Below are 24,873 nucleotides of genomic sequence, written 5' to 3' on the forward strand. Positions count from 1 at the left end.
CCAGTATAGTGTACACTACTCACTGTAGTCTATGTTGAAGTGAGCCAGTATAGTGTACACTACTCACTGTAGTCTATGTTGAAGTGAGCCAGTCCTGCTCCAGTGAAGTAGGTCCCTCTCTCTACGTGCAGGAAACAGTGTTTACTCTCCTTTTCCTGGATAACCTCTTTCACCCCAGACGCCCCTTGGTTCATCAGGTTCCAGCCCCGGATACAGCCGTCCAGACGAGGGTTAATCTATACAGGGGTTACATACATCAATGTTATTAGGTGGTTGTAGGATGGGTTGTTTTATGGTTATGGAATCATTATTTTATGGTTGTTCTGTGGTCGTCGAGCGATTATCTGCTAATTATTTGTGTGGTTATTGGTTGAGTGTTTATTCTATGGTTTGTTCTATGGTTGTATGGTTGTTCTATGGTTGTTCTATGGTTGTATGGTTGTTCTATGGTTGTTCTATGGTTGTTTTATGGTTGTTCTATGGTTGTTTTATGGTTGTATGGTTGTTCTATGGTTGTTCTATGGTTGTTTTATGGTTGTATGGTTGTTCTATGGTTGTTCTATGGTTGTTTTATGGTTGTTTTATGGTTGTTCTATGGTTGTATGGTTGTTATATGGTTGTTATATGGTTGTTCTATGGTTGTATGGTTGTTATATGGTTGTTCTATGGTTGTATGGTTGTTCTATGGTTGTTCTATGGTTGTTTTATGGTTGTATGGTTGTTCTATAGTTGTTTTATGGTTGTTCTATGGTTGTTCTATGGTTGTTCTCTTGTTGTATGGTTGTTCTATGGTTGTATGGTTGTTTTATGGTTGTATGGTTGTTCTATGGTTGTATGGTTGTTCTATGGTTGTTCTATGGTTGTTTTATGGTTGTATGGTTGTTGTATGGTTGTTTTATGGTTGTATGGTTGTTCTATGGTTGTTCTATGGTTCTATGGTTGTTCTATGGTTGTATGGTTGTTCTATGGTTGTTCTATGGTTGTTCTATTGTTGTATGGTTGTTCTATGGTTGTTTTTTTATTTTATTTATTTCACCTTTATTTAACCAGGTAAGCCAGTTGAGAACAGGTTCTCATTTACAACTGCGACCTGGCCAAGATAAAGCAAAGTAGTGCAATAAAAACAACACAGAGTTACATATGGGGTAAAAAACAAAGTCAGAAATACAACAGAAAATATATATACAGTGTGTGCAAATGTAGCAAGTTATGGAGGTAAGGCAATAAATAGGCTATAGTGCAGAATAATTACAATAGTATTAACACTGGAATGCTAGATGTGCAAGAGATTATGTGCAAATAGAGATACTGGGGTGCAAAAGAGCAAAATAAATAACAATATAGGGATGAGGTAGTTGGGTGGGCTAATTTCAGATGGGCTGTGTACAGGTGCAGTGATCGGTAAGGTGCTCTGACAACTGATGCTTAAAGTTATTGAGGGAGATAAGAGTCTCCAGCTTCAGAGATTTTTGCAATTCGTTCCAGTCATTGGCAGCAGAGAACTGGAAGGAATTGCGGCCAAAGGAGGTGTTGGCTTTGGGAATGACCAGTGAGATATACCTGCTGGAGCGCATACTACGGGTGGGTGTTGCTATGGTGACCAATGAGCTAAGATAAGGCGGGGAGTTGTATGGTTGTTTTATGGTTGTATGGTTGTTCTATGGTTGTATGGTTGTTCTATGGTTGTTCTATGGTTGTTTTATGGTTGTATGGTTGTTCTATGGTTGTTGTATGGTTGTTTTATGGTTGTATGGTTGTTCTATGGTTGTTCTATGGTTGTTTTATGGTTGTTCTATGGTTGTTCTATGGTTGTATGGTTGTTCTATGGTTGTTCTATGGTTGTTCTATGGTTGTTTTATGGTTGTATGGTTGTTCTATGGTTGTTGTATGGTTGTTCTATTGTTGTATGGTTGTTCTATGGTTGTTCTATGGTTGTATGGTTGTTCTATGGTTGTATGGTTGTTCTATGGTTGTATGGTTGTTCTATTGTTGTATGGTTGTTCTATGGTTGTTCTATGGTTGTTCTATGGTTGTATGGTTGTTCTATGGTTGTTCTATGGTTGTTTTATGGTTGTTGTGTTGCGGCAGCAGGCTGTTTACCGGTTTGATGATGCTGTCTGTGCGGTTGGGCAGCCCTGCAATGTACACCTTGGTCTCCAGTTTCCCGTTAATGGACGTAAAGAGACTCTCAGGGCTGTTGATGCTCATCACAGCTTCCTTACTGATCTTAACACTGATACTGGACTCCAGTTCATCTACTGAGATCTACAACATTACACAACAACAACAACAACATTACACAACAACAACAACATTACACAACATTACACAACAACAACAACATTACACAACAACAACAACAACATTACATAACAACAACAACAACATTACACAACAACAACAACATTACACAACAACAACAACATTACACAACAACAACAACATTACACAACAACAACATTACACAACAATAACATTACACAACAACAACACACAACAACAACATTACATAACAACAACAACAACATTACACAACAACAACAGCATTACACAACAACAACAACATTACACAACAACAACAACATTACACAACAACAACATTACACAACAACAACAACAACACACAACAACAACATTACATAACAACAACAACAACATTACACAACAACAACAGCATTACACAACAACGACAGCATTACACAACAACAACAACATTACACAACAACAACATTACACAACAACAACAACATTACACAACAACAACAACATTACACAACAACAACAACATTACACAACAACAACAACATCAACATTACATCACAATAATAAAACATCGCCGGATCTTTCATTTTGTTATGGGTTAGATCAGCTTTAATATTGCAGACAGATTGTGGCTTCTATCAATGTAATTTCCAAACCCCATATATATATTTGTTTTAAAAATATAAATATTTAAAATAAATATTTTTTAAAATATATTTTCCTTTATTATTTTCCCCTAACCCTACCACCCCTCCCCTAATTGGAGTAAACTAATGGACAACAACACTTAGGCTTCTACTTCCAGCTTATACATACTACAATCATTTCACAGACAGTGTATTTTATATGAGTTATCTTTTGTTTGTTTTTAGTCCCATCCTTCAGCTACCCTCAACCCCTCCCATCTATCTCTGAAGACCATCCAGTTTTGATTTCTAGCTGCCATATATTTATTTTACTGTGTTGTGATGTTTCACAAAAGTTCTGAACCTTTTGAATTCTCATAGTTTTCTACAGACTGTAAATGAAAGATAAACACATTTTCTAAGAGTATTATTTTATTATTGATTGATTGGCTATGATTTTTCAAATCACCCGGCAGTGCTATTTGCAGTGTTTTCTCCAGGTAAATGTTGCAATTTTTCAGCCATTCCTGAACCTGTGACAAAAGACAAGCTACATATGGGCAGTACCAAAACAAATGATCTAAAACAAATTATCTCTTAGCAGCAAAATCTGAAGAGCTGGGATGGTTGTATCCCCCGTATACAGTGCATTCGGAAAGTATTCAGACCCCTTGACTTTTTCCACATTTTGTTACGTTACAGCCTTATTCTAAAATGGATTAAAAATTTTTTTTAATTAATCATTAATCTACACACAATATCCTATAGTGACAAAGCAAAAACAGGTTTTTTGAAATTTCTGCAAATATATTACAAATAAAAAACAGAAATACCTTATTTTCATAAGTATTCAGACCCTTTGCCATGAGACTCGAAATTGAGCTCAGGTGCATGCCGTTTCCATTGATCATCCTTGAGATGTTTCTACAACTTGATTGGAGTCCACCTGTGGTAAATTCAATTGATTGGACATGATTTGGAAAAGCACACACCTGTCTATATAAGGTCCCACAGTTGACAGTGCATGTCAGAGCAAAAACCAAGCCATGAGGTCAAAGGAATTGTCCGTAGAGCTCCGAGACATTGTGTCGAGGCACAGATCTGGGGAAGGGTACCAAAAAATGTCTGTAGAATTGAAGGTCCCCAAGATCACAGTGGCCCCCAATTCTTAAATGGAATAAGTTTGGAACCACAAAGACTCTTCCTAGAGCTGAGCAAACTGAGCAATCGGGGGTAAAGGTCCTTGGTCAGGGAGGTGACCAAGAACCCGATGGTCACTCTGACAGAGCTCCAGAGTTCCTCTGTGGAGATGGGAGAACCTTCCAGAAGGACAACCATCTCTGCAGCACTCCACCAATCAGGTCTTTATGGTGTAGTGGCCAGACGGAAGCCACTCAGTAAAAGGCACATGACAGCCCGCTAGGAGTTTGCCAAAAGGCACCTAAAGGACTCTCAGACCATGAGAAACAAGATTCTCTGGTCTGATGAAACCAAGATAGAACTCTTTGACCTGAATGCCAAGTGTCACGTCTGGTGGAAATCTGGCACCATCCCTACAATGAAGCATGGTGGTGGCAGCATCATGTTGTGGGGATGTTTTTCAGAGGAAGGGACTGGGAGACTAGTCAGTGCAGGAGTGGCTTCGGGACAAGTCTCTGAATGTCCTTGAGTGGCCCAGCCAGAGCCCAGACTTGAACCCAATCGAACATCTCTGGAGAGACCTGAAAATAGCTGTGCAGCGATGCTCCCCATCCAACCTGACAGAGCTTGAGAGGATCTGCAGAGAAGAATGGGAGAAACTCCCCAAATACAGGTGTGCCAAGCTTGTAGCATCATACCCAAGAAGACTCGAGGCTGTAATCGCTGCCAAAGGTGCTTCAACAAAGTACTGAGTAAAGGGTTTGAATCCTTATGTAAATGTGATATTTCAGTTTTTGATTTGTTATACATTTGCAAACATTTCTAAAAACCTGTTTTTGCTTTGAAGCTTGTTGAGAAAAAAATATATTTAATCAATTTTAGAGTAAGCCTGTAACGTAACAAAATGTGGAAAAAATCAAGGGGTCTGAATACTTTCAGAATGCACTGTACATAACATTCTATTGGTCGCAATAATTTTGTATAATAATTAAATTGAAAAACTATTTTTTGAATCCGGCATCGTTTTGTGTATCCGTTCATAAACCATGTGCCATGGAATCGGTACATCGAAAAAATCTGGTCCTTAAATGAAACTGGTATACTTTTTTATTTATCACTATTTTCTTTAGCCAATCTTTTGTCTTTAATGCCGACAGACAAGTTCCTTACCTTCTCCCCCTTTCCACTTGCCTCCTCCATTTTGGCGGTAATGCTGCAATCAGTTGGTTGTCATTTTGGATAGAGCAGACATTTCCATATATTTTTGTGACATAACTCCACCAGTCCTATTTATGATATAATTTACAAAGATTATACCATTAAAAAAAAAAGAAATTAAAAAAATAATGTTTTTTTTGTCAATTAGTATATTTGAGTTTAACCATAATATTTGTTGTAATATTTGTTCTGTCTTTTCTGGTGGATTAAACTGAAATTGCAACCAACTTTCTATGGCTTGTTTTAGAAATAGTGATATTTGGGAGATTATTTCCTTTTCAAATAACTGAAAGTGAGAGGTTGTAATCTGAATAAAGGGAAAAAGGCCATTCTTGAACATTGGGGTGAGACAATCTTACTAATTTGCTAGAGAACCAGTTCGGATTTAAGTATAACTTTTGTATGACTGAAGCCTTTAGTCTAATGCAGGGTTCTTCAATTCCGGTCCTGGAGGGCCGAAACACTTCTGTTTTTTATTTCTACCTGGTAGTTAATTGCACTCACCTGGTGTCCCAGGTCTGAATTAGCCCCTGATTAGAAGGAGAGGATGAAAAACAGAGGTGTTTCGGCCCTCCAGGACCGGAATTGAAGAACCCTGGTCTAATGCTTTAATATTTAATCATTTCTGCCCTCCGAATTCATATTCATTATATAAATACAGTGGGGAGAACAAGTAATCGACAGTGTATCAAATACTTGTTCTCCCCACTGTATATGTATACATAAATATACACTACCGTTCAAAAGCTTGGGGTCACTTAGACATTTTGTTGAGGACTTGTGAGGTGTCTGTTTCTCAAACTAGACACTCTAATGTATTTGTCCTCTTGCTCAGTTGTGCACCAGGGCCTCCCACTCCTCTGTCTATTCTGGTTAGAGCCAGTTTGTGCTGTTCTGTGAAGGGAGTAGTACACAGCGTTGTACGAGATCTTCAGTTTCTTGGCAATTTCTCGCATGGAATAGCCTTCATTTCTCAGAACAAGAATAGACTGGCGAGTTTCAGAAGAAAGTTTTTTGTTTCTGGTCATTTTGAGCCTGTAATCGAACCCACAATTGCTGATGCTCCAGATACTCAACTAGTCTCAAGAAGGCCAGTTTTATTGCTTCTTTAATCAGCACAACAGTGTTCAGCTGTGCTAACATAATTGCAAAAAGGTTTTTCTAATGATCAATTAGCCTTTTAAAATGATAAACTTGGATTAGCAAACACAATGTGCCATTGGAACACAGGACTGATGGTTGCTGATAATGGGCCTCTGTACGCCTATGTAGATATTCCATTAAAAATCAGCCGTTTCCAGCTACAATAGCCATTTACAACATTAACAATGTCTACACTGTATTTCTGATCAATTTGATGTTATTATAATGGACAAAAAAATTGCTTTTATTTAGAAAAAAATGACATTTCTAAGTGACCCCAAACTTTTGAACGGTAGTATATATATATATATAACATCACCGCATCTTAACACTGGATCCAGATGGAACCCATCTGGGCAACAAAAAGACAGGCCCTCAGGTTGGGCAAATTACTAAAGACAGGCCCTCAGGTTGGGCAGATTACTAAAGACAGGCCCTCAGGTTGGGCAGATTACTAAAGACAGGCCCTCAGGTTGGGCAGATTACTAAAGACAGGCCCTCAGGTTGGGCAGATTACTAAAGACAGGCCCTCAGGTTGGGCAGATTACTAAAGACAGGCCCTCAGGTTGGGCAGATTACTAAAGACAGGCCCTCAGGTTGGGCAGATTACTAAAGACAGGCCCTCAGGTTGGGCAGATTACTAAAGACAGGCCCTCAGGTTGGGCAGATTACTAAAGACAGGCCCTCAGGTTGGGCAGATTACTAAAGACAGGCCCTCAGGTTGGGCAGATTACTAAAGACAGGCCCTCAGGTTGGGCAGATTACTAAAAACAGGCCCTCAGGTTGGGCAGATTACTAAAGACAGGCCCTCAGGTTGGGCAGATTACTAAAGACAGGCCCTCAGGTTGGGCAGATTACTAAAGACAGGCCCTCAGGTTGGGCAGATTACTAAAGACAGGCCCTCAGGTTGGGCAGATTACTAAAGACAGGCCCTCAGGTTGGGCAGATTACTAAATAGAAACAGCTAGTGACGATAAAACCAATCAGTAATGTAATCCACCCAGGCATCTTACCACATGCCACTGACCATCGTTGATGGCCTTGCCCCCACTGGTGACCTTGAGGGAGTGTTGGTTCTTGAACTGGACCTCGATGCGTCCTTCCCTCAGCCCCAGCATGAACCACGAGTCCTGGGAAGACTCCGCGTACAGAATCACCCCCTCTGGATCAAACGTACGGAAGTCAAACTCTGCAGCAAACCTGGAGACACGCGGACCAGGCGACATGGACGATTAGGGTACAGCTGTGTACTAAACAGGACTTAGTGTGTGTGTGTCTGTCTTTAACCCCTTACTTGGTGTTCTCTGGTAGTCTGAAGCGGAGGTATATGACAGGCCCTCCAGTGAACTGTTCTCCCAGGTACAGCATCTCAGCATGCTTGTAGTCATAGAGCTGGACACACACTGGGACCTCCTCACAGGAGCTCTGGTCCTCGGCTAGCCGTAGGCCCAGGCGGCCGTCGCAGTGGCAAGAGTAGCTGCCCATCGCGTTCACACACTCACCCCCACACACACCCACCTCACACTCATCCACATCTGGGACAAGGCATGAGTGTCAGGCAGAGAGAGAGAGAGAGAGAGAGAGAGAGAGAGAGAGAGAGAGAGAGAGAGAGAGAGAGAGAGAGAGAGAGAGAGAGAGAGAGAGAGAGAGAGAGAGAGAGACAGAGAGAGAGAGAGAGAGAGAGAGAGAGAGAGAGAGAGAGAGAGAGAGAGAGACAGAGATAGAGAGAGAGAGAGAGAGAGAGAGAGAGAGAGAGAGAGAGAGAGAGAGAGAGAGAGAGAGAGAGAGAGATAGAGAGGGCAGAGGTCATTACAGGAGGTACAGGTCAGGGTTAGGATCAGCTGATACCAAAAACGTTCCCGTTACGCCCTCTTGAATAAAATGAGTGTTAAGTGTCTCCCTCTGTGGTGAGTGTTGGTACAACATCAGTGGAGCGGCCTCTCACCCAAACAGGAGCGTAAGGTGAAGTTGTATTTGAAGCCCGGGACACTGGCACTCATACATGCCAGGGGTGTTGACACATTTAGCTGGTTTCTCACAGATACTGGGGTACAGCAGCACACTCATTGATACATCTGGGAGGGGACACATTTAGCTGGTTCCTCACAGATACAGGGGGTACAGCAGACACTCATTGATACATCTGGGGAGGGGACACAATTAGCTGGTTCCTCACAGATACTGGGATACAGCAGACACTCATTGATATCTGGGGAGGGGACACATTTAGCTGGTTCCTCACAGATACTGGGGGTACAGCAGACACTCATTGATACATCTGGGGAGGGGACACAGACATCTTGACATCTTCAGTGTGAGTCGGTAATATGGAGGTTTGGTTTGGTCACTAGACAATCACACAGACATTACCACAAGAGGGTGCACAAGCAGAAACAGTCATTGAGACTGAAGCCTGTTTCTGGTAACAGAGATGGTCAATGACCCTGAGGTTTAAACACTCTTATGTAACACTGAACTGGTGAGCCATCTTCCTCTGTTGGTCTAAACTAGAGTCTGGGCCTGCAAATCTAGAGTCTAAACTATATTCTAAACTACATTCTAAACTAGAGTCTGGGCCTGCAAATCTAGAGTCTAAACTATATTCTAAACTACATTCTAGACTAGAGTCTGGGCCTGCAAATCTAGAGTCTAAACTACATTCTAATCTAGAGTCTGGGCCTGCAAATCTAGAGTCTAAACTATATTCTAAACTACATTCTAGACTAGAGTCTGGGCCTGCAAATCTAGAGTCTAAACTACATTCTAATCTAGATTCTAATCTAGAGTCTAAACTACATTCTAATCTAGAGTCTGGGCCTGCAAATCTAGAGTCTAAACTACATTCTAATCTAGATTCTAATCTAGAGAGTCTAAACTACATTCTAATCTAGAACTGTTTCCTGTACAGTGGATCTATATAACAGTAACTGTTACCTGTACAGTGGATCTATATAACAGTAACTGTTACCTGTACAGTGGATCTATATAACAGTAAATGTTACCTGTACAGTGGATCTATATAACAGTAACTGTTTCCTGTACAGTGGATCTATATAACAGTAACTGTTACCTGTACAGTGGATCTATATAACAGTAACTGTTACCTGTACAGTGGATCTATATAACAGTAACTGTTTCCTGTACAGTGGATCTATATAACAGCAACTGTTTCCTATACAGTGGATCTATATAACAGTAACTGTTACCTGTACAGTGGATCTATATAACAGTAACTGTTACCTGTACAGTGGATATATATAACATTAACTGTACAGTGGATCTATATAACAGTAACTGTTTCCTGTACAGTGGATCTATATAACAGTAACTGTTACCTGTACAGTGGATCTATATAACAGTAACTGTTACCTGTACAGTGGATCTATATAACAGTAACTGTACAGTGGATCTATATAACAGTAACTGTTTCCTGTACAGTGGATCTATATAACAGTAACTGTTACCTGTACAGTGGATCTATATAACAGTAACTGTTACCTGTACAGTGGATCTATATAACAGTAACTGTACAGTGGATCTATATAACAGTAACTGTTTCCTGTACAGTGGATCTATATAACAGTAACTGTTTCCTGTACAGTGGATCTATATAACAGTAACTGTTACCTGTACAGTGGATCTATATAACAGTAACTGTTACCTGTACAGTGGATCTATATAACAGTAACTGTACAGTGGATCTATATAACAGTAACTGTTTCCTGTACAGTGGATCTATATAACAGTAACTGTTACCTGCACAGTGGATCTATATAACAGTAACTGTACAGTGGATCTATATAACAGTAACTGTTACCTGTACAGTGGATCTATATAACAGTAACTGTTACCTGTACAGTGGATCTATATAACAGTAACTGTTTCCTGTACAGTGGATCTATATAACAGTAACTGTTTCCTGTACAGTGGATCTATATAACAGTAACTGTTACCTGTACAGTGGATCTATATAACAGTAACTGTACAGTGGATCTATATAACAGTAACTGTTACCTGTACAGTGGATCTATATAACAGTAACTGTTACCTGTACAGTGGATCTATATAACAGTAACTGTTACCTGTACAGTGGATCTATATAACAGTAACTGTACAGTGGATCTATATAACAGTAACTGTTTCCTGTACAGTGGATCTATATAACAGTAACTGTTACCTGTACAGTGGATCTATATAACAGTAACTGTACAGTGGATCTATATAACAGTAACTGTTACATGTACAGTGGATCTATATAACAGTAACTGTTTCCTGTACAGTGGATCTATATAACAGTAACTGTTTCCTGTACAGTGGATCTATATAACAGTAACTGTTACCTGTACAGTGGATCTATATAACAGTAACTGTACAGTGGATCTATATAACAGTAACTGTTACCTGTACAGTGGATCTATATAACAGTAACTGTTACCTGTACAGTGGATCTATATAACAGTAACTGTTACCTGTACAGTGGATCTATATAACAGTAACTGTTACCTGTACAGTGGATCTATATAACAGTAACTGTTTCCTGTACAGTGGATCTATATAACAGTAACTGTTACATGTACAGTGGATCTATATAACAGTAACTGTTACCTGTACAGTGGATCTATATAACAGTAACTGTACAGTGGATCTATATAACAGTAACTGTTTCCTGTACAGTGGATCTATATAACAGTAACTGTTACCTGTACAGTGGATCTATATAACAGTAACTGTTTCCTGTACAGTGGATCTATATAACAGTAACTGTTTCCTGTACAGTGGATCTATATAACAGTAACTGTTTCCTGTACAGTGGATCTATATAACAGTAACTGTTTCCTGTACAGTGGATCTATATAACAGTAATTGTTTCCTGTACAGTGGATCTATATAACAGTAACTGTTTCCTGTACAGTGGATCTATATAACAGTAACTGTTACCTGTACAGTGGATCTATATAACAGTAACTGTACAGTGGATCTATATAACAGTAACTGTTACCTGTACAGTGGATCTATATAACAGTAACTGTTACCTGTACAGTGGATCTATATAACAGTAACTGTTACCTGTACAGTGGATCTATATAACAGTAACTGTTACCTGTACAGTGGATCTATATAACAGTAACTGTACAGTGGATCTATATAACAGTAACTGTTTCCTGTACAGTGGATCTATATAACAGTAACTGTTACCTGTACAGTGGATCTATATAACAGTAACTGTACAGTGGATCTATATAACAGTAACTGTTACATGTACAGTGGATCTATATAACAGTAACTGTTTCCTGTACAGTGGATCTATATAACAGTAACTGTTTCCTGTACAGTGGATCTATATAACAGTAACTGTTACCTGTACAGTGGATCTATATAACAGTAACTGTACAGTGGATCTATATAACAGTAACTGTTACCTGTACAGTGGATCTATATAACAGTAACTGTTACCTGTACAGTGGATCTATATAACAGTAACTGTTACCTGTACAGTGGATCTATATAACAGTAACTGTTACCTGTACAGTGGATCTATATAACAGTAACTGTTTCCTGTACAGTGGATCTATATAACAGTAACTGTTACATGTACAGTGGATCTATATAACAGTAACTGTTACCTGTACAGTGGATCTATATAACAGTAACTGTACAGTGGATCTATATAACAGTAACTGTTTCCTGTACAGTGGATCTATATAACAGTAACTGTTACCTGTACAGTGGATCTATATAACAGTAACTGTTTCCTGTACAGTGGATCTATATAACAGTAACTGTTTCCTGTACAGTGGATCTATATAACAGTAACTGTTTCCTGTACAGTGGATCTATATAACAGTAACTGTTTCCTGTACAGTGGATCTATATAACAGTAACTGTTTCCTGTACAGTGGATCTATATAACAGTAACTGTTTCCTGTACAGTGGATCTATATAACAGTAACTGTTACCTGTACAGTGGATCTATATAACAGTAACTGTTTCCTGTACAGTGGATCTATATAACAGTAACTGTTTCCTGTACAGTGGATCTATATAACAGTAACTGTTACCTGTACAGTGGATCTATATAACAGTAATTGTTATCTGTACAGTGGATCTATATAACAGTAACTGTTATCTGTACAGTGGATCTATATAACAGTAACTGTTTCCTGTACAGTGGATATATATAACATTAACTCTTTCCTGTACAGTGGATCTATATAACAGTAACTGTTACCTGTACAGTGGATCTATATAACAGTAACTGTTACCTGTACAGTGGATCTATATAACAGTAACTGTACAGTGGATCTATATAACAGTAACTGTTACCTGTACAGTGGATCTATATAACAGTAACTGTTTCCTGTACAGTGGATCTATATAACAGTAACTGTTTCCTGTACAGTGGATCTATATAACAGTAACTGTTACCTGTACAGTGGATCTATATAACAGTAACTGTTTCCTGTACAGTGGATCTATATAACAGTAACTGTACAGTGGATCTATATAACAGTAACTGTTTCCTGTACAGTGGATCTATATAACAGTAACTGTTACCTGTACAGTGGATCTATATAACAGTAACTGTTACCTGTACAGTGGATCTATATAACAGTAACTGTACAGTGGATCTATATAACAGTAACTGTTACCTGTACAGTGGATCTATATAACAGTAACTGTTACCTGTACAGTGGATCTATATAACAGTAACTGTACAGTGGATCTATATAACAGTAACTGTTTCCTGTACAGTGGATCTATATAACAGTAACTGTTACCTGTACAGTGGATCTATATAACAGTAACTGTTACCTGTACAGTGGATCTATATAACAGTAACTGTACAGTGGATCTATATAACAGTAACTGTTACCTGTACAGTGGATCTATATAACAGTAACTGTTTCCTGTACAGTGGATCTATATAACAGTAACTGTTACCTGTACAGTGGATCTATATAACAGTAACTGTTTTCTGCACAGTGGATCTATATAACAGTAACGGTTACCTGTATAGTGGATCTATATAACAGTAACTGTTACCTGTACAGTGGATCTATATAACAGTAACTGTTACCTGTACAGTGGATCTATATAACAGTAACTGTTTCCTGTACAGTGGATCTATATAACAGTAACTGTTTCCTGTACAGTGGATATATATAACAGTAACTGTTACCTGTACAGTGGATCTATATAACAGTAACTGTTTCCTGTACAGTGGATCTATATAACAGTAACTGTTTCCTGTACAGTGGATCTATATAACAGTAACTGTTTCCTGTACAGTGGATCTATATAACAGTAACTGTTTCCTGTACAGTGGATCTATATAACAGTAACTGTTTCCTATACAGTGGATCTATATAACAGTAACTGTTACCTGTACAGTGGATCTTGTCATTGGTTCTGAACCGGTACCCGTCATCACACATACAGCGGAAGCTACCGGGGGAGTTGTAACACTTCTGGTTGCATCCGGCTGGGTGATCTGGGTCCGAACACTCGTCGATGTCTGATCAATAAAACAATCAATAACATCATTATTCAATAATAACAAAACATGGATTCATTGACTATAAACTCGGCTCAATTCCTGTTACTGGGAGGAACTGTGACCTAGTCAGTCAGCAACACCAACGTTACTGGCCAAGCTTTTCGAGTTTCAAGAAAAAAGTGTGTCCTTCGAGCCAGATTGAAACCAGCGACCCAGTATTAAGCCAGGACCCAGTATTAAGCCAGGACCCAGTATTAAGCCAGGACCCAGTATTAAGCCAGGACCCAATACTAAGCCAGGACCCAGTATTAAGCCAGGACCCAGTATTAAGCAGGACCCAGTATTAAGCCAGGACCCAGTATTAAGCCAGGACCCAGTATTAAGCAGGACCCAGTATTAAGCAGGACCCAGTATTAAGCAGGACCCAGTATTAAGCCAGGACCCAGTATTAAGCAAGGACCCAGTATTAAGCCAGGACCCAGTATTAAGCCAGGACCCAGAATTAAGCAGGACCCAGTATTAAGCAGGACCAGTATTAAGCAGGACCCAGTATTAAGCCAGGACCCAGTATTAAGCAGGACCCAGTATTAAGCAGGACCCAGTATTAAGCCAGGACCCAGTACTAAGCCAGGACCCAGTATTAAGCAGGACCCAGTATTAAGCAGGACCCAGTATTAAGCCAGGACCCAGTATTAAGCCAGGACCCAGTATTAAGCAGGACCCAGTATTAAGCAGGACCCAGTATTAAGCCAGGACCCAGTATTAAGCAAGGACCCAGTATTAAGCCAGGACCCAGTATTAAGCAGGACCCAGTATTAAGCAGGACCCAGTATTAAGCAGGACCCAGTATAAAGCAGGACCAGTATTAAGCAGGACCCAGTATTAAGCCAGGACCCAGTATTAAGCCAGGACCCAGTATTAAGCAGGACCCAGTATTAAGCAGGACCCAGTATTAAGCCAGGACCCATTATTAAGCCAGGACCCAGTATTAAGCCAGGACCCAGTACTAAGCCAGGACCCAGTATTAAGCCAGGACCCAGTATTAAGCAGGACCCAGTATTAAGCCAGGACCCATTATTAAGCCAGGACCCAGTATTAAGCAGGACCCAGTATTAAGCAGGACCCAGTATTAAGCAGGACCCAGTATTAAGCCAGGACCCAGTATTAAGCAAGGACCCAGTATTAAGCCAGGACCCAGTATTAAGCCAGGACCCAGAATTAAGCAGGACCCAGTATTAAGCAGGACCAGTATTAAGCAGGACCCAGTATTAAGCAGGACCCAGTATTAAGCCAGGACCAAGTACTAAGCCAGGACCCAGTATTAAGCAGGACCCAGTATTAAGCAGGACCCAGTATTAAGCCAGGACCCAGTATTAAGCCAGGACCCAGTATTAAGCAGGACCCAGTATTAAGCAGGACCCATTATTAAGCCAGGACCCAGTATTAAGCAAGGACCCAGTATTAAGCCAGGACCCAGTATTAAGCCAGGACCCAGTATTAAGCAGGACTCAGTATTAAGCCAGGACCCAGTATTAAGCAGGACCCAGTATTAAGCAGGACCCAGTATTAAGCAAGGACCCAGTATTAAACCAGGACCCAGTATTAAGCAGGACCAGTATTAAGCAGGACCCAGTATTAAGCCAGGACCCAGTATTAAGCATGACCCAGTATTAAGCAGGACCCAGTATTAAGCAGGACCCAGTATTAAACCAGGACCCAGTATTAAGCAGGACCCAGTATTAAACCAGGACCCAGTATTAAGCATGATCCAGTATTAAGCCAGGACCCAGTATTAAGCAGGACCCAGTATTAAGCAGGACCCAGTATTAAGCCAGGACCCAGTATTAAGCAGGACCCAGTATTAAGCAGGACCCAGTATTAAGCCAGGACCCAATATTAAGCCAGGACCCAGTATTAAGCAGGACCCAGTATTAAGCAGGACCCAGTATTAAGCCAGGACCCAGTATTAAGTCAGGACCCAGTATTAAGCAGGACCCAGTATTAAGCAGGACCCAGTATTAAGCAGGACCCAGTATTAAGCAGGACCCAGTATTAAGCCAGGACCCAGTATTAAGCAGGACCCAGTATTAAGCAGGACCCAGTATTAAGCAGGACCCAGTATTAAGCAGGACCCAGTATTAAGCAGGACCCAGTATTAAGCAGGACCCAACAGGAAAGATCTGTAGTATGGGGAAACCCTGTCCAACCCTAACCCTGTCTATACGGTACCCCACCATCCTCACAGCGCGGACCCTTCCAGCCTGGTCTACACCGACAGGTGAAGGAGGCCTGTCTAACCCTAACCCCAACCCCTGTCTATACGGTACCCCACCATCCTCACAGCGCGGACCCTTCCAGCCTGGTCTACACCGACAGGTGAAGGAGGCCTGTCTAACCCTAACCCCAACCCTAACCCTGTCTATACGGTACCCCACCATCCTCACAGCGCGGACCCTTCCAGCCTGGTCTACACCGACAGGTGAAGGAGGCCTGTCTAACCCTAACCCCAACCCTAACCCTGTCTATACGGTACCCCACCATCCTCACAGCGCGGACCCTTCCAGCCTGGTCTACACCGACAGGTGAAGGAGGCCTTGCCATCGATGCAGCGTTCAGAACCCTCCTTGTAACACGGAAACGGCAGGCACTGGTCACTGATCTCTGCAGAACAACACACAGACACACATATAATATACACAATGTCCAAATATAACATTCACACAACAAACATATAATATACACAATGTCCAAATATAACATTCACACAACACACATATAATATACACAATGTCCAAATATAACATTCACACAACACACATATAATATACACAATGTCCAAATATAACATTCACACAACACACATATAATATACACAATGTCCAAATATAACATTCACACAACACACATATAATATACACAATGTCCAAATATAACATTCACACAACACACATATAATATACACAATGTCCAAATATAACATTCACACAACACACATATAACAAAATAGAATCCACACTCTTATAAACTTCAGACCAAAGTCTAGACATACAGGTATCCAGACAGGATATGACTATACAGAACACATACAGGTATCCAGACAGGATATGACTATACAGAACACATACAGGTATCCAGACAGGACATGACTATACAGAACACATACAGGTATCCAGACAGGACATGAATATACAGAACACATACAGGTATCCAGACAGGATATGAATATACAGAACACATACAGGTATCCAGACAGGACATGACTATACAGAACACATACAGGTATCCAGACAGGACATGAATATACAGAACACATACAGGTATCCAGACAGGACAGAACACATACAGGTATCCAGACAGGACATGACAATACAGAACACATACAGGTATCCAGACAGGACATAACACATACAGGTATCCAGACAGGACATGACAATACAGAACACATACAGGTATCCAGACAGGACATGACAATACAGAACACATACAGGTATCCAGACAGGACATGAATATACAGAACACATACAGGTATCCAGACAGGACATAACACATACAGGTATCCAGACAGGACATGACTATACAGAACACATACAGGTATCCAGACAGGACATAACACATACAGGTATCCAGACAGGACATAACTATACAGAACACATACAGGTATCCAGACAGGATATGACTATACAGAACACATACAGGTATCCAGACAGGACATGACTATACAGAACACATACAGGTATCCAGACAGGACATGACTATACAGAACACATACAGGTATCCAGACAGGACATGACTATACAGAACACATACAGGTATCCAGACAGGATATGACTATACAGAACACATACAGGTATCCAGACAGGATATGACTATACAGAACACATACAGGTATCCAGACAGGACATGACTATACAGAACACATACAGGTATCCAGACAGGACATTAATATACAGAACACATACAGGTATCCAGACAGGACATGACTATACAGAACACATACAGGTATCCAGACAGGACATGACTATACAGAACACATACAGGTATCCAGACAGGACATGACTATACAGAACACATACAGGTATCCAGACAGGATATGACTATACAGAACACATACAGGTATCCAGACAGGACATAACACATACAGGTATCCAGACAGGACATGACTATACAGAACACATACAGGTATCCAGACAGGACATAACACATACAGGTATCCAGACAGGATATGACTATACAGAACACATACAGGTATCCAGACAGGACATGACTATACAGAACACATACAGGTATCCAGACAGGACATAACTATACAGAACACATACAGGTATCCAGACAGGACATGACTATACAGAACACATACAGGTATCCAGACAGGACATGACTATACAGAACACATACAGGTATCCAGACAGGATATGACTATACAGAACACATACAGGTATCCAGACAGGACATAACACATACAGGTATCCAGACAGGACATAACACATACAGGTATCCAGACAGGACATGACTATACAGAACACATACAGGTATCCAGACAGGACATGACTATACAGAACACATACAGGTATCCAGACAGGACATGACTATACAGAACACATACAGGTATCCAGACAGGACATGACTATACAGAACACATACAGGTATCCAGACAGGACATGACTATACAGAACACATACAGGTATCCAGACAGGACATAACACATACAGGTATCCAGACAGGACATGACTATACAGAACACATACAGGTATCCAGACAGGACATAACACATACAGGTATCCAGACAGGACATGAATATACAGTACAAATATGACCAGAAGCACTGCAGCAGATTTCACATTTCAACAACACAACAACCACAAACCAAACAGGCAGACACGTGCCTGAGCAAATTCTGGACAGAGATTGAGGAATACAACTACACACCCTACCCCTAAACCAGGGTTTTCCAAACTCGGTCCTGGGGCCCCCCCTGGGTGCACATTTTGAACTTTACCCCAGCACTACACAGCTGATTCAAATAGTCAAAGCTTGATGATGAGTTGGTTATTTGAATCAGCTTTTGTAGTGCTAGGAGCAACAACCAAAACATTCACCCAGGGGGGGGGCCCCAGGACAGAGTTTGGGAAACCCTGCCCTAAACCAGGGGTGTCAAATACACGGCCCCGCGGGCCAGCACCCTACCCCTAAACCAGGGGTGACAAACATACGGCCCACGGGCCAGCCCATTCAATCCGTCCTGCGTAGCCCCAACCTCTGACCCCAATAACCACCTCTAACCTTAACCAACCTTTGACACAGGTCCTGAGGTCTGAAGGGACGTTGGAATCATGGTTGTTGATGCCCACACGATGTGAACCCAGACACGCTGAAATATAACACAGTGGAGTTAGCTGACATCAGGACACGCTGAAATATAACACAGTGGAGTTATCTGACATCAGGACACGCTGAAATACAACACAGTGGAGTTATATTAGCTGACATCAGACACGCTGAAATACAACACAGTGGAGTTATATTAGCTGACATCAGACACACTGCAACACAACACAGTGGAGTTATATTAGCTGACATCAGACACACTGCAACACAACACAGTGGAGTTATATTAGCTGACATCAGACACGCTGAAACACAACACAGTGGAGTTATATTAGCTGACATCAGACACGCTGAAATACAACACAGTGGAGTTAGCTGACATCAGACACGCTGAAATACAACACAGTGGAGTTAGCTGACATCAGACACGCTGAAACACAACACAGTGGAGTTATATTAGCTGACATCAGACACGCTGAAATACAACACAGTGGAGTTATATTAGCTGACATCAGACACGCTGAAATACAACACAGTGGAGTTATATTAGCTGACATCAGTCATTACCATCAGACACGCTGAAATACAACACAGTGGAGTTAGTTTACATCAGTCATTACCATCAGACACGCTGAAATACAACACAGTGGAGTTATATTAGCTGACATCAGACACGCTGAAATACAACACAGTGGAGTTATATTAGCTGACATCAGACACACTGAAATACAACACAGTGGAGTTATATTAGCTGACATCAGTCATTACCATCAGACACACTGCAACACAACACAGTGGAGTTATATTAGCTGACATCAGTCATTACATCAGGACACACTGCAGCACAACACAGTGGAGTTATATTAGCTGACATCAGACACGCTGAAATACAACACAGTGGAGTTATATTAGCTGACATCAGTCATTACCATCAGACACACTGCAACACAACACAGTGGAGTTATATTAGCTGACATCAGACACGCTGAAATACAACACAGTGGAGTTATATTAGCTGACATCAAGACACACTGCAACACAACACAGTGGAGTTATATTAGCTGACATCAAGACACACTGCAACACAACACAGTGGAGTTATATTAGCTGACATCAAGACACACTGCAACACAACACAGTGGAGTTATATTAGCTGACATCAGTCATTACATCAAGACACACTGCAACACAACACAGTGGAGTTATATTAGCTGACATCAGACACACTGCAACACAACACAGTGGAGTTATATTAGCTGACATCAGTCATTACCATCAGACACACTGCAACACAACACAGTGGAGTTATATTAGCTGACATCAGACACACTGCAACACAACACAGTGGAGTTATATTAGCTGACATCAGTCATTACCATCAGAACACACTGCAACACAACACAGTGGAGTTATATTAGCTGACATCAGTCATTTGATAACTCATGGAAGAAAAAGGGGGCTGAGGGTTAGCTAGATACTGTATCACTAGATTTCATTAATGGAAATATGATCATGACTGAAACCAGAAGGATTTCAACTTGAGTGCAGAACGGTTGAAACTTACAGACATATTGAGGATAGAAGTATTCCTGTAAAAGAAGAGGAGACATTATTAGCAGATCCCTCATGTCTGTATTGGTTCTTCAATCAGTCAACAGCTAAAGATCAACATCCTGCTCCGTCCCACTCAGCTAAAGATCAACATCCTGCTCCGTCCCACTCAGCTAAAGATCAACGTCCTGCTCCGTCCCACTCAGCTAGGTCAACCCTAGTCAACGGGAAACCTCACAGCGTAAACAAACACATGATGGGGTAACAGTTCAATGACCAGAGTCTGTCACACAAACACACAGTCACTGGCATGGCCATCTAGTGACTACCCTCTCCCTCTCCCCAGGTCCCTCCTGACATGGCCATCTAGTGACTACCCTCTCCCTCTCCCCAGGTCCCTCCTGACATGGCCATCTAGTGACTACCCTCTCCCTCTCCCCAGGTCCCTCCTGACATGGCCATCTAGTGACTACCCTCTCCCCAGGTCCCTCCTGACATGGCCATCTAGTGACTACCCTCTCCCTCTCCCCAGGTCCCTCCTGGCATGGCCATCTAGTGACTACCCTCTCCCTCTCCCCAGGTCCCTCCTGACATGGCCATCTAGTGACTACCCTCTCCCTCTCCCCAGGTCCCTCCTGACATGGCCATCTAGTGACTACCCTCTCCCTCTCCCCAGGTCCCTCCTGACATGGCCATCTAGTGACTACCCTCTCCCCAGGTCCCTCCTGACATGGCCATCTAGTGACTACCCTCTCCCTCTCCCCAGGTCCCTCCTGACATGGCCATCTAGTGACTACCCTCTCCCTCTCCCCAGGTCCCTCCTGACATGGCCATCTAGTGACTACCCTCTCCCTCTCCCCAGGTCCCCCCTGACATGGCCATCTAGTGACTACCCTCTCCCTCTCCCCAGGTCCCTCCTGACATGGCCATCTAGTGACTACCCTCTCCCCAGGTCCCTCCTGACATGGCCATCTAGTGACTACCCTCTCCCCAGGTCCCTCCTGACATGGCCATCTAGTGACTACCCTCTCCCTCTCCCCAGGTCCCTCCTGACATGGCCATCTAGTGACTACCCTCTCCCTCTCCCCAGGTCCCTCCTGACATGGCCATCTAGTGACTACCCTCTCCCTCTCCCCAGGTCACTCCTGACATGGCCATCTAGTGACTACCCTCTCCCCAGGTCCCTCCTGACATGGCCATCTAGTGACTACCCTCTCCCTCTCCCCAGGTCCCTCCTGACATGGCCATCTAGTGACTACCCTCTCCCTCTCCCCAGGTCCCTCCTGACATGGCCATCTAGTGACTACCCTCTCCCTCTCCCCAGGTCCCTCCTGACATGGCCATCTAGTGACTACCCTCTCCCTCTCCCCAGGTCCCTCCTGACATGGCCATCTAGTGACTACCCACTCCCTCTCCCCAGGTCCCTCCTGACATGGCCATCTAGTGACTACCCTCTCCCTCTCCCCAGGTCCCTCCTGACATGGCCATCTAGTGACTACCCTCTCCCTCTCCCCAGGTCCCTCCTGACATGGCCATCTAGTGACTACCCTCTCCCTCTCCCCAGGTCCCTCCTGGCATGGCCATCTAGTGACTACCCTCTCCCTCTCCCCAGGTCCCTCCTGACATGGCCATCTAGTGACTACCCTCTCCCTCTCCCCAGGTCCCTCCTGACATGGCCATCTAGTGACTACCCTCTCCCTCTCCCCAGGTCCCTCCTGACATGGCCATCTAGTGACTACCCTCTCCCCAGGTCCCTCCTGACATGGCCATCTAGTGACTACCCTCTCCCTCTCCCCAGGTCCCTCCTGACATGGCCATCTAGTGACTACCCTCTCCCTCTCCCCAGGTCCCTCCTGACATGGCCATCTAGTGACTACCCTCTCCCCAGGTCCCTCCTGGCATGGCCATCTAGTGACTACCCTCTCCCTCTCCCCAGGTCCCTCCTGACATGGCCATCTAGTGACTACCCTCTCCCTCTCCCCAGGTCCCTCCTGACATGGCCATCTAGTGACTACCCTCTCCCTCTCCCCAGGTCCCTCCTGACATGGCCATCTAGTGACTACCCTCTCCCCAGGTCCCTCCTGACATGGCCATCTAGTGACTACCCTCTCCCTCTCCCCAGGTCCCTCCTGACATGGCCATCTAGTGACTACCCTCTCCCTCTCCCCAGGTCCCTCCTGACATGGCCATCTAGTGACTACCCTCTCCCTCTCCCCAGGTCCCTCCTGACATGGCCATCTAGTGACTACCCTCTCCCTCTCCCCAGGTCCCTCCTGACATGGCCATCTAGTGACTACCCTCTCCCTCTCCCCAGGTCCCTCCTGACATGGCCATCTAGTGACTACCCTCTCCCCAGGTCCCTCCTGACATGGCCATCTAGTGACTACCCTCTCCCTCTCCCCAGGTCCCTCCTGACATGGCCATCTAGTGACTACCCTCTCCCTCTCCCCAGGTCCCTCCTGACATGGCCATCTAGTGACTACCCTCTCCCTCTCCCCAGGTCCCTCCTGACATGGCCATCTAGTGACTACCCTCTCCCTCTCCCCAGGTCCCTCCTGACATGGCCATCTAGTGACTACCCTCTCCCCAGGACCCTCCTGACATGGCCATCTAGTGACTACCCTCTCCCTCTCCCCAGGTCCCTCCTGACATGGCCATCTAGTGACTACCCTCTCCCCAGGTCCCTCCTGACATGGCCATCTAGTGACTACCCTCTCCCTCTCCCCAGGTCCCTCCTGACATGGCCATCTAGTGACTACCCTCTCCCTCTCCCCAGGTCCCTCCTGACATGGCCATCTAGTGACTACCCTCTCCCTCTCCCCAGGTCCCTCCTGACATGGCCATCTAGTGACTACCCTCTCCCTCTCCCCAGGTCCCTCCTGACATGGCCATCTAGTGACTACCCTCTCCCTCTCCCCAGGTCCCTCCTGACATGGCCATCTAGTGACTACCCTCTCCCTCTCCCCAGGTCCCTCCTGGCATGGCCATCTAGTGACTACCCTCTCCCTCTCCCCAGGTCCCTCCTGACATGGCCATCTAGTGACTACCCTCTCCCTCTCCCCAGGTCCCTCCTGACATGGCCATCTAGTGACTACCCTCTCCCTCTCCGCAGGTCCCTCCTGACATGGCCATCTAGTGACTACCCTCTCCCCAGGTCCCTCCTGACATGGCCATCTAGTGACTACCCTCTCCCTCTCCCCAGGTCCCTCCTGACATGGCCATCTAGTGACTACCCTCTCCCTCTCCCCAGGTCCCTCCTGACATGGCCATCTAGTGACTACCCTCTCCCCAGGTCCCTCCTGGCATGGCCATCTAGTGACTACCCTCTCCCTCTCCCCAGGTCCCTCCTGACATGGCCATCTAGTGACTACCCTCTCCCTCTCCCCAGGTCCCTCCTGACATGGCCATCTAGTGACTACCCTCTCCCTCTCCCCAGGTCCCTCCTGACATGGCCATCTAGTGACTACCCTCTCCCCAGGTCCCTCCTGACATGGCCATCTAGTGACTACCCTCTCCCTCTCCCCAGGTCCCTCCTGACATGGCCATCTAGTGACTACCCTCTCCCTCTCCCCAGGTCCCTCCTGACATGGCCATCTAGTGACTACCCTCTCCCTCTCCCCAGGTCCCTCCTGACATGGCCATCTAGTGACTACCCTCTCCCTCTCCCCAGGTCCCTCCTGACATGGCCATCTAGTGACTACCCTCTCCCCAGGTCCCTCCTGACATGGCCATCTAGTGACTACCCTCTCCCTCTCCCCAGGTCCCTCCTGACATGGCCATCTAGTGACTACCCTCTCCCTCTCCCCAGGTCCCTCCTGACATGGCCATCTAGTGACTACCCTCTCCCTCTCCCCAGGTCCCTCCTGACATGGCCATCTAGTGACCAGCCTCTCCCCAGGTCCCTCCTGACATGGCCATCTAGTGACTACCCTCTCCCCAGGTCCCTCCTGACATGGCCATCTAGTGACTACCCTCTCCCTCTCCCCAGGTCCCTCCTGACATGGCCATCTAGTGACTACCCTCTCCCCAGGTCCCTCCTGACATGGCCATCTAGTGACTACCCTCTCCCTCTCCCCAGGTCCCTCCTGACATGGCCATCTAGTGACTACC

At 43.8% G+C, this 24,873-nt stretch overlaps 1 protein-coding gene across 1 annotated transcript in view; it reads right to left on the reverse strand.

Annotated features, from left to right (window-relative positions):
- LOC311114028 (vitamin K-dependent protein S-like) overlaps positions 1 to 24,873 on the reverse strand; it is a 33,834-nt gene that overhangs the window by 3,163 nt on the left and 5,798 nt on the right. Inside the window, 11 exon segments of the mRNA XM_084189303.1 lie at positions 68 to 236; positions 2,101 to 2,265; positions 7,403 to 7,589; positions 7,684 to 7,924; positions 8,335 to 8,372; positions 8,374 to 8,416; positions 8,548 to 8,598; positions 13,774 to 13,905; positions 16,435 to 16,548; positions 19,178 to 19,255; positions 20,777 to 20,801. Coding sequence (XP_084045429.1) covers positions 68 to 236; positions 2,101 to 2,265; positions 7,403 to 7,589; positions 7,684 to 7,924; positions 8,335 to 8,372; positions 8,374 to 8,416; positions 8,548 to 8,598; positions 13,774 to 13,905; positions 16,435 to 16,548; positions 19,178 to 19,255; positions 20,777 to 20,801 — 1,243 coding nt within the window.

The sequence above is a fragment of the Coregonus lavaretus genome (assembly GCF_964263955.1).
Source record: "Coregonus lavaretus genome assembly, contig: HAP1_SCAFFOLD_1186, whole genome shotgun sequence".
Classification (NCBI taxonomy): Eukaryota; Metazoa; Chordata; class Actinopteri; order Salmoniformes; family Salmonidae; genus Coregonus; species Coregonus lavaretus.